Source organism: Cervus elaphus, chromosome 26 (assembly GCF_910594005.1).
Source record: "Cervus elaphus chromosome 26, mCerEla1.1, whole genome shotgun sequence".
NCBI classification, from domain to species: domain Eukaryota; kingdom Metazoa; phylum Chordata; class Mammalia; order Artiodactyla; family Cervidae; genus Cervus; species Cervus elaphus.
The window spans coordinates 47,928,345-47,944,678 of NC_057840.1; the positions used below are offsets into that span (position 1 = coordinate 47,928,345).

Below are 16,334 nucleotides of genomic sequence, written 5' to 3' on the forward strand. Positions count from 1 at the left end.
TCTGCCCTTTCTGACGTCATAAGTAAGGCGCTAAGAGGTGACATTTTTCTCTGGCTTTTACTTGGTTTTGGACCCTTACTCACGGGTTCACCTCAACTCCTGAGAAGGAACCCCGCCAGCTCTGGGTGGGGGCCGACGTCTCCATCAGGAAGTGCTTCATTACCTGCCGTCAGTCACTCAGTCATCCTGGCCTGGATCAGATGAACAGGGATGCTGGGGACATGTGCCTTCATAAAAGCCCAGAACACAGCCCTGGATCGGGTGCGGGGCTGGCCCAGTGAGGTGTGGTGGCAGGGGTCCTAACCACGGTTTCCATGGAGACCTCAGACACTTTGATGCTCTTTGCACAGGATCTTCCTGTAGAACCAGAGTCGCCCCCAAATGCGTCTCAGCATGAGGACACCGAGATAAAACAGGAGGAGGAGGGGGGAGTCCAGCACCCCAAGGACAAGGTAGGCGGTGGTACGGCTGCCCATCTTCCCAGGCCAAGCTCCTGGGCTGACAGTCTGTTTCCAGTAAGCAAAGCCACATGCTTCCCAGAGGAAAACAGATTTAAACATAATTTGTCTTGTATTGCCTGGAGTGTCTCCTTGCTCCACATTTCGACCCTTGAGAAGAGTCTCAGTTCCTGAAGGTCACGTCCATGCAGTGGGCGGGGGTGGGGGGTGTGGGGGGCAGGGCTCTCAGGAAGCGGGTGGAACAGTATGGCCGCCGCTGCAGCCCCAGACGTCCCGTGGGCTCTGACGAATATTCACTGATGCCCAAATGACCACCCAGATCCGCATTCAACTGACGGCATTTTGAGCTGGTCGTCGGCCTGTGGCAAGGTCGGAGTCTGGCTCATTCTTGCTTGTTGAATTGCCTCTGGCCTAGGTGAAGATGGACCCATGCTCTTTAGGGTCAGGAAGATCCCCTGGAGAAGGGAGTAGCTATGTACTCCTGTATTATTGCCTTGAGAATTCTGTGGACAGAGGAGGCTGGCGGGCTGCAGTCCTTGGGGTCGCAAAGAGTTGGACATGATTGAGGGTCTAGGCCTGAGCACCAGCAGGACTGAACAGAACATAACCTCCCTTCCTCATTGGCCGGTTTGGGGCCTGGGTGACGGCGCAGCCTTGGCTCCGACCTCAAAGCGGAAGGCTACTGTGTTGGCCAGCAGAGCATCCACCGTAATTCGTTTGATGGATTTTGCTCCGGGTATTTTCAGAAGCCAATGTTAGCTTTCATTTCCTCTGTATTTTCTCAGTTGAATTGCTGCTGTATTTCTGAGCTATGGTAGGAGTAATAAGGCCATAAATTAGCCACAACACATTTTACTAATTGGAAAATATACACAAATATTAACTCCCAAAATTCTGATATTATTTGTCAGTTTTCTCCTTTCTGTTCATTTTTATCATGACAATATTTTCAAGGGGAAGACATAGATATTCTTTTCTAAATTTCTAGTTCAGCATGATGGATATGAAGCAATATAATATTTGCCAATGGTCAACTGAAATCAATAAACATTCCAGACAGAGTAGTGTATGCATCAACAAGATGGGGTAGAAACAAAAGAAAAATGTGAAACGGAATATGTTTAGACAGTAATTATTGTATTTACATGGCCTAGGATTTCCAAATTTAACAAATTCAATGACTATGAAATAGCTAGTGTGTGTGTGTGTGTGTGTGTGCGTGTGTGCACGCGTGCATGCGTGCACATGCGTGTTCAGTTGATCAGTCGTGTCTGAGTCTTTGCTACCCTACAAACTGTAGCCCACCAAGCTCCTCTGTCCATGGAATTCTCCAGGCAAGAATACTGGAGTGGATTGCCATGCCCTCCTCCTGGGGATTTTATCTAGACTGATACTTAATAATTTGATAATCTAGGCACATTTACATAACATGGCCTTAAGGAAACCAGATATTTGAAAGGCAAATCATATCATTTTTTACTCATAACCAAATTCAGGGTGGGGATTTGGCGCTGATCAATTTAGTGAGACTTATTCATGGAAATGTTACAGTTGGTGTCTATGATGCCACGCAGGCAGTAGGCTTATAACAGTTCTGAACAGAAGGAAAGATCATGAAACCACAGTAGTGAGACTTTAAGTAATTTTCCATCTCAGAACCCTTGTGTTTCCATCAAGGGGGGACAAGCACTCAGCGACACTTGTAAAATGGGCACTTTCTCAAAAGGCACTGAGAAGGATGTGCGTGCTGACAAGAAGGCCGCCTCCCCACGGTGTTCTAACCGGGACATGTAGGAGAGCCCACCAGACACCAGACTGGTGTGCACAGCCTTAAAAAAAACCAAACCCCACCCGGTCATTAGGAAAGTTTCTGCTCATCGTCACCCTCTTCCTCGGGGGCTCAATGAGGAAGCTAGAAAGTGGGCAGGTGCCAGGCTTTCACTGGGGGGGCTCTTCTGCCTACTGGGCGCTCTTGGGCCGGTGAGATGCTCAAGTCAATGGGAAACTCGGGATTCCACACCACAGAGGGAGTAGCTGCCAGCCCCCTTCCGGCCGTGAGCTCTCACTCCATCATTCAGGCACTGGTCAGCCCTCTAAGCCTCTGTAACATGAGCGTCACTTGATGGATGGTGATGAATAGCTAGTGACACAGGGCATAACCTGTGTAGCAAACAGCGCCTGTGTTTACTAACCTGTGTTTGCAAACTCAGTGGTAAACACTTAGCGAAAGTGCCTTAATTATAGAGTTAATGTCAGTACTGCAACAGATTTAGGCAGAGAACTCAGTCCTAGTGTGAGCCGGAGGTCAAATGGAAGGGATGGCTTCTCTTTTCTTCAGTTGGATGGCTTTTGCACAGTCTGGTAGGAGAAGGAGGCAGTCTTCCCAAAGCTGGTGCTGCCTGCTGGGTGCTGGGTGCTGGGTGCTAGGTGCTAGGTGCTGGTCGCTGGGTGCTGGGTGCTAGGTGCTGGGTGCTGGGCACTGGGTGCTGGTCTCTGGGTGTTGGCCCTAAGTGCTCAGTGCTGGTCTTCTGGTTCTGGGTTTTGGATGCTGGGTGCTGGGTGGAGCAGGAAGCCTGGGCCTTGGAGCCACAAGGTTCTGGGACAGTGACCTGAGATTTCTCCATGACCACGAGTATGAACATGGGAAATGAACTGATCTTCTGAGCCCTCAGTTTCTGCATCTGAAAATCAGGGCACACCTGTTTAACAGATCAGTAGTTCTCAACTGGCACCCGGGAACATTTGCAAGGCTGGGGGACCCTCTTGGCTGTCATGACTGGAGTGATGGGGGGAGGGGGGGTTTGGCATCCAGAAGGTGGAGGCCATGGGCACGGTCAATGTCCTACAGCAGGTGTAGGATGACCCCTTGCATTCTAACACACACACAACAAAGGACAATCTGGCCCAAATTACCAGCTGTGCCCAGTCTGGGAAAATCCGATACAGGTTATTAAACAGACTAAATTCACACCAGGCTGGTATTGCTTGGTGCATATCGAGCACTCAGTCTCTGGTTATAACTGGTAGAGGCACGTGATGTGTTTGGGGGGAGCAGGGGTCAGTGTTGACCGAGGCTCATGGGACAAACTGATGTCTGGGTTGTGTTAAGTTATCATATTTGGGGGAAGAGATTCAGCACAATCTCAGAATTTACAGGAACTTCTCCAGAAAGGCAATTGTCCAGATAATTTGGGATTTAACTTGGTTCTAACTAAGGAAACTTTGGGAATTTACAAATCATCCTTTTAGTAAGGCCTGGAGATGAGAGTAGGGTTGTAATAGACTGATAACTGTCTTTTAGCACTAAAACATCACCAAACTGTGTTCTACACATTTCTTAAGCCTTCTTTAAATACTCAACTTGACTTTTTTATTTTAACCAGGCTTAGGGATTAAGAGGTAGTGCTCAGGGCCCTGGGAGTCCTGAAGGACTGCAGAGCTCATCTCTGCTGTTTCCCTCATGTTTTATTGGTTTTAATTGGGTCAGCTGATGGCTCTGTGATTTCACTCCAGCTAAAGCCTCTGACCCTTTCTGAGGGTGAACGTTGGAGTGCTAAACTATTTTCCTGCCACGTGAGCTCTCATTGGCCTGAGTTAACCTACACGTTCCCTTTTACTTGCAAACCAAGGCAAACAGGAGAGTCTGGAAGAACCTGTTTGGAAGGTGGCCTCTCATTTTGTCACAGCTATGTGGTATTGATCTCGTAACCTACCCAACCCTTCAGACTTTGAACTCTGAGTTTCCCTGACGTTGGGGTAATAGATAGTTGTTTCTTAGCCAGACTCAGGAGCGGGTGGAGACGCAGAGACCAAGGATGGGTGTAGATGCTCGGTGTAGATGGTAGGTGTAGATGGTGAAGACGAGCCGCTGGATCGGCTTGCTGTGTGGTCACGGGGAAGTCACGGGGGTGGGGGGGGGAGGGGGAGGATGACCCCAGGGCCCCTGCTGGGCGAACATGGCTCTCTTCCATGCCTCCCTCCGGTCTCCAGGGAGACCTGGCCTCTGAAACTTGGTTGAACTTCATAATTACTGTGATGCTGGACAAATAAGCCTTCTCTCTGCTTCTGCTCACTTCGGGACAGACGATCCATGTGAGAAGACTCACTTCAAAACAAGAAAGCGCCGCAGTCCCTCTAGCCTTGGTAGCACAGTTCTCCAAATAATTCAGCTTTACTTAAACAGCTCTCTCCACGGGCTCATTCTCTCAGCCTCTTTTCCTGACGAGCAGAGATGCTCAGGATGTCTGGCACCAGCTGACCGGGCCAGACCCTCAGAGCTCGGAGTAGACTGAGGTTTCTTCCTCCCAAGTTCTCACTTTGAAAACAAACCCATCCATTAAACAGCCTTTTGTATCTGTAGCCTTCCTTTCTTTAACCTGCCCTCGCTGCTGCGTGGTTCAGGCACACCCAGCTTAGTCCAGGGACCCCCCGAACAACAAGCCTCTCCCCCTCCTCTCCTGCACTTTCCCACCTGGTCCTTCTACACTTGATCGGAAGCCAAAGGAGTCACCATAACTCAGAAGCTCACAATCACAGGAACTGTTAAAAAGGCAGAGATGTGCAGACGGATGACCATAGAGGAGCTTGTGTGTTACCCGGAGCTGGGTGGTGAGGTTCTCGGTGGCAGGGATCACAGCCCACACTCACTGAGCTCATCACGAAATAGGGGGGATCTAGATGGCTACAGATCTCCCCAAGGCTGCCTAGCTTGGGCAGGTTCCAGGTTCTGAAGCCCGTCTGGGTGAAGGGCTGAGGGCTACCTCTTGGCCCACTGACCTCCCGTACTAACGAGGCATCCCAGTTGCCTTCATTTTGGGGGCTTTGGTGTCCAGCTCCTCTTCCAAAGCCCTACTTCCCTTCCCACGCACAGCTCAGGCCTCCGCCTGCAGGAAGCGCTCCACTCGATTCACAGATTAAACCCAAGCTCAGAGTGACCCCTGGACAGCATCCCAATACAGGGGTTTCTGGCACTTGCAGACACACTCTGCTGGGGCTCGGACAGCACGCATGGCTCATCGCCGGCCTCTGGAAGTCGGGCGCGTTCCCAACAAGCAGACAGGTGAGTGATGCCAGTGCACCTCTGGGGAGAGGTGCTGGCCGTGGGCAGGAGATGCCCAGGGCGCTGTCTGGGGAAAGGTTAATTCTACCAGCTGTGGGCGCTTTTAGAGCAAATTCTCCATGCAGACGTCGGCCAGATGACTCGGCAATTAACTCACTTAATACAAGCCCTTTTCAGACTGTTCCTGGGGTTCTCAAGGCAAGAATGCTGAAGTGGTTTGCCATCCCCTTCTCCAGTGGGCCACGTTTTGTCAGAACTCTCCTCCATGACCTGTCCATCTTGGGTGGTTCTACACGGCATGGCTCACAGTTTCATTGATTTAGGCAAGGCTGTGGTCCATGTGGTCAGTTTGGTTAGTTTTCTGTGATCGTGGTTTTCATTCTGTCTCCCTTCTGATGGATAAGCCTCAGAGCTTGTGGAAGCTTCCTGATGGGAGGGACTGGCTGTGGGGTAAATTGGGTCTTGCTCTGGTGAGTAAGACCATGCTCAGTAAACCTTTATTCAATTTTCTGCTATTGGGTGGGGCTGTGTTCCCTCCCTGTAGTTTGGCCTGAGGTCAAACTCTGGTGGCGTAGTGGCATCACAGACTCAGTGGACATGAGTTTGAGGAAGCTCTGGGAGGGAGACGATGATGGACAGGGAAGCCTGGCGTGCTGCATTCCATGGGGTCACAAAGAGTCAGACATGACTGAGCGACTGAACAACAATGATAACAATGAAAACTGCCCCCTTCCTTATTCTTATCAGATGACTGTGAGCCCGCCTCTCCAGCCTGGCCCCTGGAGAGACGCCTCTGGACCTCGGTCAGTGGGCTTGCAGTCAGCTTTCCCGCCTGGTCCTATCAAGCATCAGGGGCAAAGTCACCAGCCACAGGGCCTGACGCTTAACTTTGCACCTTCATCCTCTTAAAACGTCAAATTCTTTTCCCAAGTTTACAGGGACTCTGGAATGCAAAGCTCGGGTTAAAACCTGAGAAATCTGGCCTTGTGAATTTGCTTCACCTGTGATCTAATTTTATCGTTCATTATTTTGAATCCCTATATTTTGCATATTAATGATTTGAATATCCTCAGAGGACCTGGCTCTCTAAATGGTACGAGCTAGTGGACAATCCTCCCATTTAGCATCATCTCCACCATCCACAAGCTCCGGGAGATGGTAAAGGACAGGGAAGCCTGGCATGCTGCAGTCCACGGGGTCACAGAACGGGATGTGACTGAGTGATTAAACAACCGCCATCAGCATTACAGCCAGAACTTTGAGAATGTTGCCTCTGGAGTGGATTTTTAAAAGAGTGTACAGATTGCATCCCCAAGGTCTTTCTTGCCGCCTATAGCTACTGAGGCTCTGTGTGAGATGGGCATTTCCATCTTCTTGAGTTGCTGCTCTTGCTGTTGAAACTAACAAAGTCCTGGTCCTGTGCTGAGCTTTGTAGATTTCCAAAAGATTGTCCCTGGGATGGCTTAATTGCAGCCGGTCAGCCTCCACCCCATTATGGGGCTGTCTGTCTCCCGAGCCGTCATAGAAGGAGGGTCAGACTTGTGGTCACCATCTCGGCTTCTTTGCACAGTGTCACTTCCTGATCTGGGACCGATTTAAAAATAGATCCCCCTCTGGGTGGGACACTTCCCATGTGCCATCATTTAATATCCTTCCTGACCACTGTACATGGTTTCACAGCTGTCCTGAGAGAGGGTGGAATTATAACATGTTCTCTGTGGTCATCGGGACCATAGGCCCAATTTGTGAACACCCACCAACGTCCGCATTGAAGGACCAGGGTCCCTGATGAATGAACCAGTGACAGCTTACTTGTTCAATTCAAGAGGTTCATTACTTTGTCTTTATATTTTCCAACCAAAAAAGTTATTTCCTATTTGTCAAGTGTTTCAAATCCTGTTGTTCCTTACACATAATTGGAGGTGGGTTAGTACTGCCCTCGGCTTTTCAAAACAAAGATGCTGAAATGATACCAAACCAAGGCGTCCTTCCCTCACTAAGACAGGAAACTCATCTCTCTGAGTTTGTAACCTACAGAACCAAAACCACCCTCAATATAGGCTCACTGACCATCATGCAAACCACCCAAGTGTGTTCCCCTGTCTAGTTCTCTCACATTTAGGTGGCCACTCTTTTTCTCTCTATGAAATGCGACTAATCACCCCAGAAGGGTGTGTCAAGGACAGCTGGTTATGGGTATTGACTGGGGGCAGAGAACCTCGTGTTCCACTGAGGGTAGTAAGATAGGACAAAATATTTCTATCGGGTGTGTGTGATCCTGGACATGAATCTCAGTCTGAGACTTTTCCCTCTATTTTAGCTTTGCCGATTTAATTTTCTTTATAGGAGTATGACTCCTATGTATGACTCCTTTCTTCCGTACGACTCCTATTTAAATGTCCTGATTCTGTGTGAGCTTGAGAGGAATGTGAGCTCTTTTGGGCACTGCATTCTGTATTTATCAATTAGAGCAAACTCTTTAACTGTTACCCAGCTCCTGTATTTTTTGTTTGCCCTAAATTAAAAAATACATATTTATTTTAATGTAAGTTTCCTATATGCTCTTTACCCAGATTCACCAAGTTTTAACCTGTTGCCACATCTGTTGTATCATTCTCTGGGTGCGTGTATGTATACATGCAAACATACACATCCATTGTTTATAGTTTCCGTTCCCCTTGGGGATAAGCTGCATATATGAAGATCAGTGCCCCTCTGACCATGACGACTTCCATTCCTATGACCAGTCCTGTTGGGTCAGGGCTCATCCTGCTCCAGCATGACGTCATCTTGACTAATTTCATGTCCTAATAAGGCCATGCTCTGAGGTGCTGGGGCCAGGACATCAATACAGGAACTCTGCGGTGGGGGACAGGTCAAGCCATAGCATGCCCCTCGGATTTCTTTTCATTTATTCTGCTTGGAATAAGCTGGGCCTCTTAGATCTGTAGAGCCACATTTTTGCATCCAGTCTGGGAAATTCAGTCATTATCTTTGATCATATCTGTGTTCCTCCACATTCTTTCATTCTTCTTCTGGAATTCCAGTCCGATGCTTTTCCACATCTTCTCTCTCCCCTCGAACATTCACCATCTGGCCTGACCCCTCAAGTCAACAGGAAACAGTGACAGTGAACTCTACCCTACTGAGGGTCCAAGGCCTTCAAAGGCCCACATGCTGTGGGGGGAGTGATGACCTTGGGTCTTGAAAGGCAGGATTTAGGGAGCCAGAGAGCATATGGAAGGAAAGAAAAATTTTAATTAGGGAGATAATTTGAGTGAAGTTGGGAGAATATAAATTATGTATTTTAATGAGACCAGGGGGATGGGCCTGCCTGGAGCAAGATATGCAAATATAAATAAAATATGAGAGAGTAGGATACAAGAACGTCTTGAATACTAGTCCTCTTGGAGCGGATCACTGTAAAATATGTTTGTACAGCTAAATAATGCAACAAGTGTTCTAGTTATGAAGATCTGTTGACTTAACCTATATTCTTCAGAAAAAGTCTGCCCTGACGGCTCAAAGGAAATCGTGTTTCCAGATGGGACGGTGTGGCGTCTGAATGATGGACGCGAGGAGACTGTATTCCCAGACGGGACCATTGTGAGTGTGGAGAGGTTGGTACCGGGAGAGGCGGTGTCAATCTGAAGTCTCCGCAATTTGTGGTTTGTGCAGTTGTCAAGTCTCTGGATTAATTTAATTTTTGTAAAAGTTTCAGTATTTGTATAAATATAATAGAAAACGTCTTTGACCCTAGAGGTTTGGTCTTATGACCTTGATCTGATGGATTTCATAGCGAACATGGATGTAAAAACTCATTTTTTAAAAATATTACTTTTAATTGGAGGATAGTTGCTTTACAAGACTGTGTAGGTTTCTGCCAGACATCAGCGTGAATCAGCCATGTATATACCAAGTCCCCTGCCTCTTGACGCTCCCTCCCACCTCCCACTCCACAAACACTCGTTTTTAAGTGTTTCCTTCACTGACATTGGTCATGACTGAATTGCAGCCATAAAAATAGTCTCCGGCGTCTGGTGTGTGCCCACTGAGACCGTGTTGTGTAGCAGCCCGAGCCTGCAGCAGCTCAACAACTAAGATGGACGGGGAAGCGCCGTCCTGATGGGGGACAAGCAGGGAGGCCCTGCACCCCCTCCCCTGTGCCGACTCTCAGACCCTCGAGCTCCCCCCTCCCCACAGTGCAGGGGCCCTGGCTTTGGTGGGCTGCTGCCTCCGTGGGTCCCCTCTCCTGTCACAGAGGCACAAGTGTCGCCATCACTGCCAGAGTCACTGTGCTCGAGTGACTACACCAGGCTCCTGTGGCTCCCAAGTGATTCCACCTCAGGTCCCCGCTCCCCGGGTGACTCTACCTCAGGTCCCCGCTCCCCCCAAGTGATTCTACCTCAGGTTTCTGCTCCCCGGGTGATTCTACCTCAGGTTTCTGCTCCCCGGGTGATTCTACCTCAGGCTCCTGCTCCCTGGGTGACTCCACCTCAGGTCCCCGCTCCCTGGGTGATTCCACCTCAGGTCCCCGCTCCCCAGGTGATCCTACCTCAGGCTCCTGCTCCCCGGGTGATTCTACCTCAGGTTTCTGCTCCCCGGGTGATTCTACCTCAGGCTCCTGCTCCCTGGGTGATTCCACCTCAGGTCCCCGCTCCCCGGGTGACTCCACCTCAGGTCCCCGCTCCCCCCAAGTGATTCTACCTCAGGTTCCTGCTCCCCAGGTGATTCTACCCCAGGTTCCCCGCTCCCCCCAAGTGATTCTACCTCAGGTCCCTGCTCCCCGAGTGATTCCACCTCAGGTCCCCGCTCCCCAGGTGATTCTACCTCAGGTCCCCGCTCCCCAGGTGATTCTACCTCAGGCTCCTGCTCCCCGTGTGACTCTACCTCAGGTCCCCGCTCCCCAGGTGACTCCACCTCAGGTCCCCGCTCCCCGGGTGACTCCACCTCAGGTTTCTGCTCCCCGGGTGATTCCACCTCAGGTCCCTGCCCCCTGGGTGGAGCCCTGCAGCCTCTCCTTCCTTCCTCAGAACTACCTTCGGGCGCCCCGCGAGCGACTCTGCCCAAACAGGCCCACGAGCCCGGCCTCTCTCCTGAGCTCTCCCCGGGGCCGCCCTGAGCCCCGCTCAGCTCCTGTCTATACCCTGACTCTGCAGGTGTCTTCACTGCTCCTGCCCTGGCGGGACCTGTACCCTCATCTACCAAGATCTGGGGTTCAGATGTGCAGACCTGGATGGTCACATCCCTTGGGCCCCACGGGTTCCCCATGGGATGTGCTGGCCACTGACAAGGTTGTTCTCTCCACCAGGAACGGTGACAAGACCATTGTGCTCAGCAACGGTCAGCGGGAGATCCACACGGCCCAGTTCAAGAGGAGGGAGTACCCCGATGGCACCACCAAGACCGTGTACCATGACGGCCACCAGGAGACCAAGGACGCGTCTGGGAGGGTCAAGGTCAGGGATGAGGCTGGAAACATCATCCTGGACAGGAAGTAGCTTCTCCCTCAAAACTAGCCTTACCTGTGACCTTCCAATATCACCTTGACCTTCCAACCTTATCTGTGCCCTTCCAACAATACCTGTGAATTTCCAACATTACTGTGACCTTCCAACCTTACCTGTGCCCTTCCAACATTACCCGTGACCTTCCAACATTACCTGTGAACTTCCAACATTACTTGTGACCATCCAACTTATGTGTAACCTTCCAACTACATTATTTGCTAAAAAAAGAAACGACTAATATATGTGGCCCTATGTGATGAAAAATCATGTAAAACTTGAGGACTACCCAAGTCATCCAGACATTATAAAGGAAGAGACAGCCTGGTCCCCAGGGCTCCTGGTTAGGAAAGGTGGCTGTATCAACACTAGACCAGCCAGAGAACAGGAAGCTCCCAGACAATGACACCAGGGCCCCCGGCCAGACCCCTTCCTCTCTGCCCATCACAAGAACCAGCTCTACACGTGACGGGCAGCCTTCCCTGGGCCCTGGGTGCCTCTACCTCTGCCTGCAGCTGGCCCCTGGCCCTCTCCTCCTGAATTATACCAGCTTAGCCTGACCATCCCATCCATTATCCTCAGGGCACAGTGCCCACGACCTTGCTGGGCCAGATAAGAATACAGTTCACGCCACTACAGGAGCACCCACAGGGAGCCTGACCCAGGGTCCAAGTGACCTGGCCTCATGCCCATAGCTGTGCGGGTGGTAAGCCACCGCCTGAAACTCTGCATTGTTAAATCTCGCAGTCAAGGCAATGACAGTTGCCTCTTTTATTGTTTTGTAAGCAGCCTAGAAAATAAGACACAAACTGGCATTTAACTGATTTTTATACTAAAATAGCCCCCAAATACAACAAAGGAATAATTTCCTGAAAAATCTTATGACAAGATGTTTGTATGTGCTCATGTCTTCATGTGACAGAAGTGAAGTATCATCTGTTAGTGAGTGTGATCATTTCAGTCCTAAAGTCTATGGTGCACACAGCTCGGTCGCCTCCGTGGTTGGGTGAGGCTTTTTGAAGTAACTCAAGAGTAATGTGTGGTCTTGGCTTGACTTGAAAATCGAAGCATTCTATTGCAATCACACTGGATGGGGCCTTTTCTGCCCAGGAGGCAGCTACCACAGAGTGAGGTCATTTGTCAGATGTAACAGACAAAACCAACCCACTGCTGAAAAGCCAAAAATAGAAAGAAGTGAAAGGCGAAAGTGTAAGTTGTTCAGTCGTGTCCTACTCTTTGTGACCCCATGGACAGGGCCCCCCAGGCTCTTCTGTCCATGGGATTCTCCAAGCAAGAATACTGACGTGAGCTGCCATTCCCAGGGGATCATCCCAACCCAGGGATTGAACCCAGGTCTCCTGCACTCAGGCAGATTCTTTACCTTCTGACCACCACCAGGGAAAAGCCAGAAATGGACTCGCTCATTGCTTTGACTATTTTGAGTTGGCTTATCCTGGAAATTTTCATTAAAGCAAACAAAGCAAAAAAACCTCTCTACCAAGTTAAAGGACTTCTAGCTGTTTGGGGAGATCAGGGGAAGAAAGTAGCAGACAATTTTGTGGGTAAACTGTGTTCAAACAGCAGATAATCTGCCTGATGGGCAGTCTGCATGAACTCTAGCCTGCAGAATGCTCCTCAACAGCCACGCACGTGAGGTCGTGGGTCAGAATAAGACAGGTCACCCAGAAGGCCCATGTGTGCTGTGTGTTCTGGTACGCTGCATATCAGAACAAGCTTATAAAAACATTTCATTCTGATTCCCAAAATCTAGAACGTACTTTTAAATCTGGGCTTCCCTAGTGGCTCAATGTCTGCCTGTTGAGGCAGGAGACTCGGGTTCCATTCCTGGGTCAGGAAGATCCCCTGGAGAAGGAAATGACTACCCACTCCAGTATTCTTGCCTAGAGAATTCCATGCACAGAGGAGTCCGGTGGGTCATAGTGTCGCAAAGGGTCGGACGTGACTGAAGCGGCTTAGCATGCATGCATGCGTAGCTCCATGTACCTGCAGCAGTCTGCAGCATGCTGAGTTCGTTGGAAGGGCCTCGACAGCCTCAGAGGACAGGGAAGATGGGCATGTGGGGAAAACAGGAGGAGCCAGCCACGGGCTCCAGAGGTGGGGCTTGAAGGAGGAGCTGGGCTTCCCCGACCAGGCGGTCCTCTGTGGTCCTGGCAAGGGCAGCCCACTAGTCTCCTGCTCATCCTGCCTGAACGTGTGGCCTGCACGTCGAGGAGTGTGGTGAGGGTGGGGACAAGGGTCAGCAGCAGACCCGCCCCCTCCACGGGTAACCAGGGAGGGGGCTGCCTCAGGAATGCAGGCTTCCCCAAATCCCGTCTTCCCTGTGGAGCCCCCAGAGGCTCCACGTGTCCCTCAAGGAAAAGGTGCTTGTTCAGAGCGAGGCCCTGGGCTTCCCGAGACCCTGGACCAGCTGCTTCTCCTGGCTCCTCCCTCCTCGCTCACCGCAGCCCACCCTGAGCACCCCGCACGCCACCCAGGGACAGTCCCCTCCCTCGGGACCTGCCGCATCTTCACCCGGGTCACCTCTGCTGTCCTTCCGAGCCCAGCGCGGCCGCCCTGGGCCTGGAAGGACTCCTGGGTCCGCCCTCCACGTCCGCGGAGGGCGGAGCCCTGCCGGGAACACGGAGCCCCGCCCCTCTGCCCGAGGCCTCTCCCCGCACTGATGAGAACCCACAGGTGCCTGCCCTGAGCCCAGCTGAGTCTGCGTCACTTACACGGCCCAATACACTGTCCTGCTGCCGTCCCCCGATGGATTCCAGGGAAGGGTGGAGGGCTGATGACGGGCACTTCAACTGTTTCCTGTTCCGGCGGGACATCAGCTTCTCCTATCTCAGGAGGGGGGCGCGGGGCGGGGTGGCTCTGCTAACACCTCCCGGACTGGTCCTCCCCGCGGGGAGCTGAGAAGCCCAGTCCAGCATCCTTCCCCGCCTCCACGGCCACTGTGTCAGCAGCCAGCCTGCAGGTGGACGGTGGGCTGGGAACAAGGAAGAGGCAAGGCATGAGGAGACAGGCTGGCAGAGGGCGCCGCGTGGCCACGGGGACAGCAGTGGTCAATTGTCCATGCCCCGGGCCTGGGGCCCTGACCCCTGGGCCCCCACGGCCTCCCCACCTGTGGTCCAGAGGCGGCGGGAGCGTGCCTGCAGAGGTGATGCGGGATCTGTCCACTCTGCTCGGGGAAGTCCGGCAGGTGGGCCTCCCACGCAGCCCAGAGTGACCTCTGTGTCACAGGAACAAACCCCTTCGTTCCTCATTCCTTCTAGAAGATTCTGATCCTGATTTCCTGTTCCCTCTCTGCTGGTTCCCTCTAAGCCCAAGTCAATCCAGTTTTGAAACGAAAGAAGAACCTTCCCTTTCAGCTGTAAGACACTTCCAGGCCCTGGAGGTCTCTCAGAACCAAAGATCCCAGGCCGTTTCCCAGACTCTCTAACTGACAGTTTTTGCAATTGCTCAGTCACCAGTCCCCGGGTTGGAGAGCAGGCCTGGGCCTCCTCGGTCCGCGTCCACTTCCCTCTCTGGGCTGCCTGCTCCTTTGGAGTGTCGTTTTGAGGGGATGAGGCCAAAAAGAACCCCCGACATCCCGCCCCGGGTTTCCTGGGTCCTTGGTGGGCTGCCTCCTTCCCACCTCTCAGGGGCTCCCCTGCCCAATGTACACGCTCTGCTCAAGGTTTGCAGATGTCCCTCGTGGAGGAACAGGGAAATACTCGCCTCCTCCCCTCCTTGGGGAGTAGAGGCCCAAGTATTTCTAGAGAACTCCTCGGTTTCCCAACTTGGGGCTTTGCTGTTCCACTTCAGCAAGATGCTGTCTGGGCTCTTTCCTCCACATACCCCACCCCCCACCCCACCCCACATCGGTACTCCTGATGCTAATTCTAGGAAATTAGCAAAAACGTTTCCTATCTCTTTTGAAATTCTTAGTCTGTTATTATTTCAGTTTAATTGGCCTACCCTTTACTATAAGACAGGTACAGCCCAGGTTTGGGATTTTTGGATGGCCCAAGGCTATTCTAGCCCGAAAAACTCCAAATGCACAAACAAGAGCATCTTTCCTTAATAACACATGCTCTGCTCACCTGTGTAAGATTCACGTTCACGTCTAAAGAATCGTTAAAACCTGGCTTGTAATAAAGAAGCCAGCATTTCAAACACTGAGGGAGACTGAGATCTTATCTCTGGTTCTTGAGTGATGGGTGTTGCATGGTTTGGTCTCATCAGATGACCTGGGCATCTGTGGAAAAGGCTCCTGTCTTTATTTGCCAGATGTAATGTAGGAGCCTGGCTGAGGAATGCTAAGTCACTTCAGTCATGTCTGACTCTGTGACCCTATGGACTGCAGCCCGCCAGGCTCCTCTGTCCATGGGATTCTCTAGGCAAGAATACTGGAGTGGGTAGCCATTCCCTTCTCCAGGGTATCTTCTTGACTCAGGGATTGAACCCTTGTCTCTCATATCTCCTGCATTGGCTGGTGGGGGGGGGGGGCGTTCTTTACCACTAGCACCACCTGGGAAGCCTGACTGACAGGTAAGCTCAAAACCACCTTGATGCACTTATCTTCTTGACTCCTTCCAGCCTTTCCTGGAACAAGGAGGGGAGCAATAAGGTATAGATGCCTGAAAACAGGCAACGAATAAGAGATGCATTGCAGTGTCGGGACTAAACCTGCTGTAAAATTTCCCCTTTTTTTTCCTCTGAACCATCCAGGTCAAGTAATAAAATGTTATTGGTCATTTCAAAAGCCCCTCCATGTGCACCCAAAACAGGAAGTAATCATTATCTTGAAATGGATGCTACTCACTTCCTTTTTATTTAAGCCCAGCTGCGAGGCATGTGGAATCTTAGTTTCCTGACCAGATATCGAATCTGTGTCCCCTGCACTGGTAGTGTGGAGTCTTAATTGCTGGCCTGCCAGGATAGTCCCAAGTCCTTACTTCCTTGCATTTGGCTATTTATACTTGCATCACGTGCTATGCATTCCAATTCTCAATAATTTAATCTTGTCTTTTTTTTTTTTTCCTGCTTTAACTGTTTTTTATTGTGGTAAAACAAGCACAAGATGAAATTTACAGTTAGTGACATTTAGCACATTTATCTGGTCCTAAACATTTATACATGTTGTGCAACCATCACCACTCTACTTCCAGAAATTTTTGTCCCAAAAGGAAACCCTGCCATTTAACTGTCATTCCCCACCCACACCAACTCCTGGAAACCACCAACCTACTTTCTATTTCTGTGGATTTACCAACTCTGGGCATTTCATGTAAATGGAATCATACAGCACAAGATCTGTCTGGC

General features: G+C 50.9%; 1 protein-coding gene across 1 annotated transcript; it reads left to right on the top strand.

Annotated features, from left to right (window-relative positions):
• The first annotated feature begins 427 nt into the window (after positions 1–427).
• On the top strand, positions 428–11,689 carry LOC122684520 (centromere protein J-like). Its single transcript, XM_043888665.1, has 4 exons — positions 428–452; positions 5,436–5,517; positions 9,020–9,137; positions 10,829–11,689. Exons 2-4 carry the CDS (start codon positions 5,466–5,468, stop codon positions 11,016–11,018), a joined length of 360 nt encoding a protein of 119 aa, XP_043744600.1. The 5' UTR covers positions 428–452; positions 5,436–5,465; the 3' UTR covers positions 11,019–11,689.
• The last annotated feature ends 4,645 nt before the right edge of the window (positions 11,690–16,334 follow it).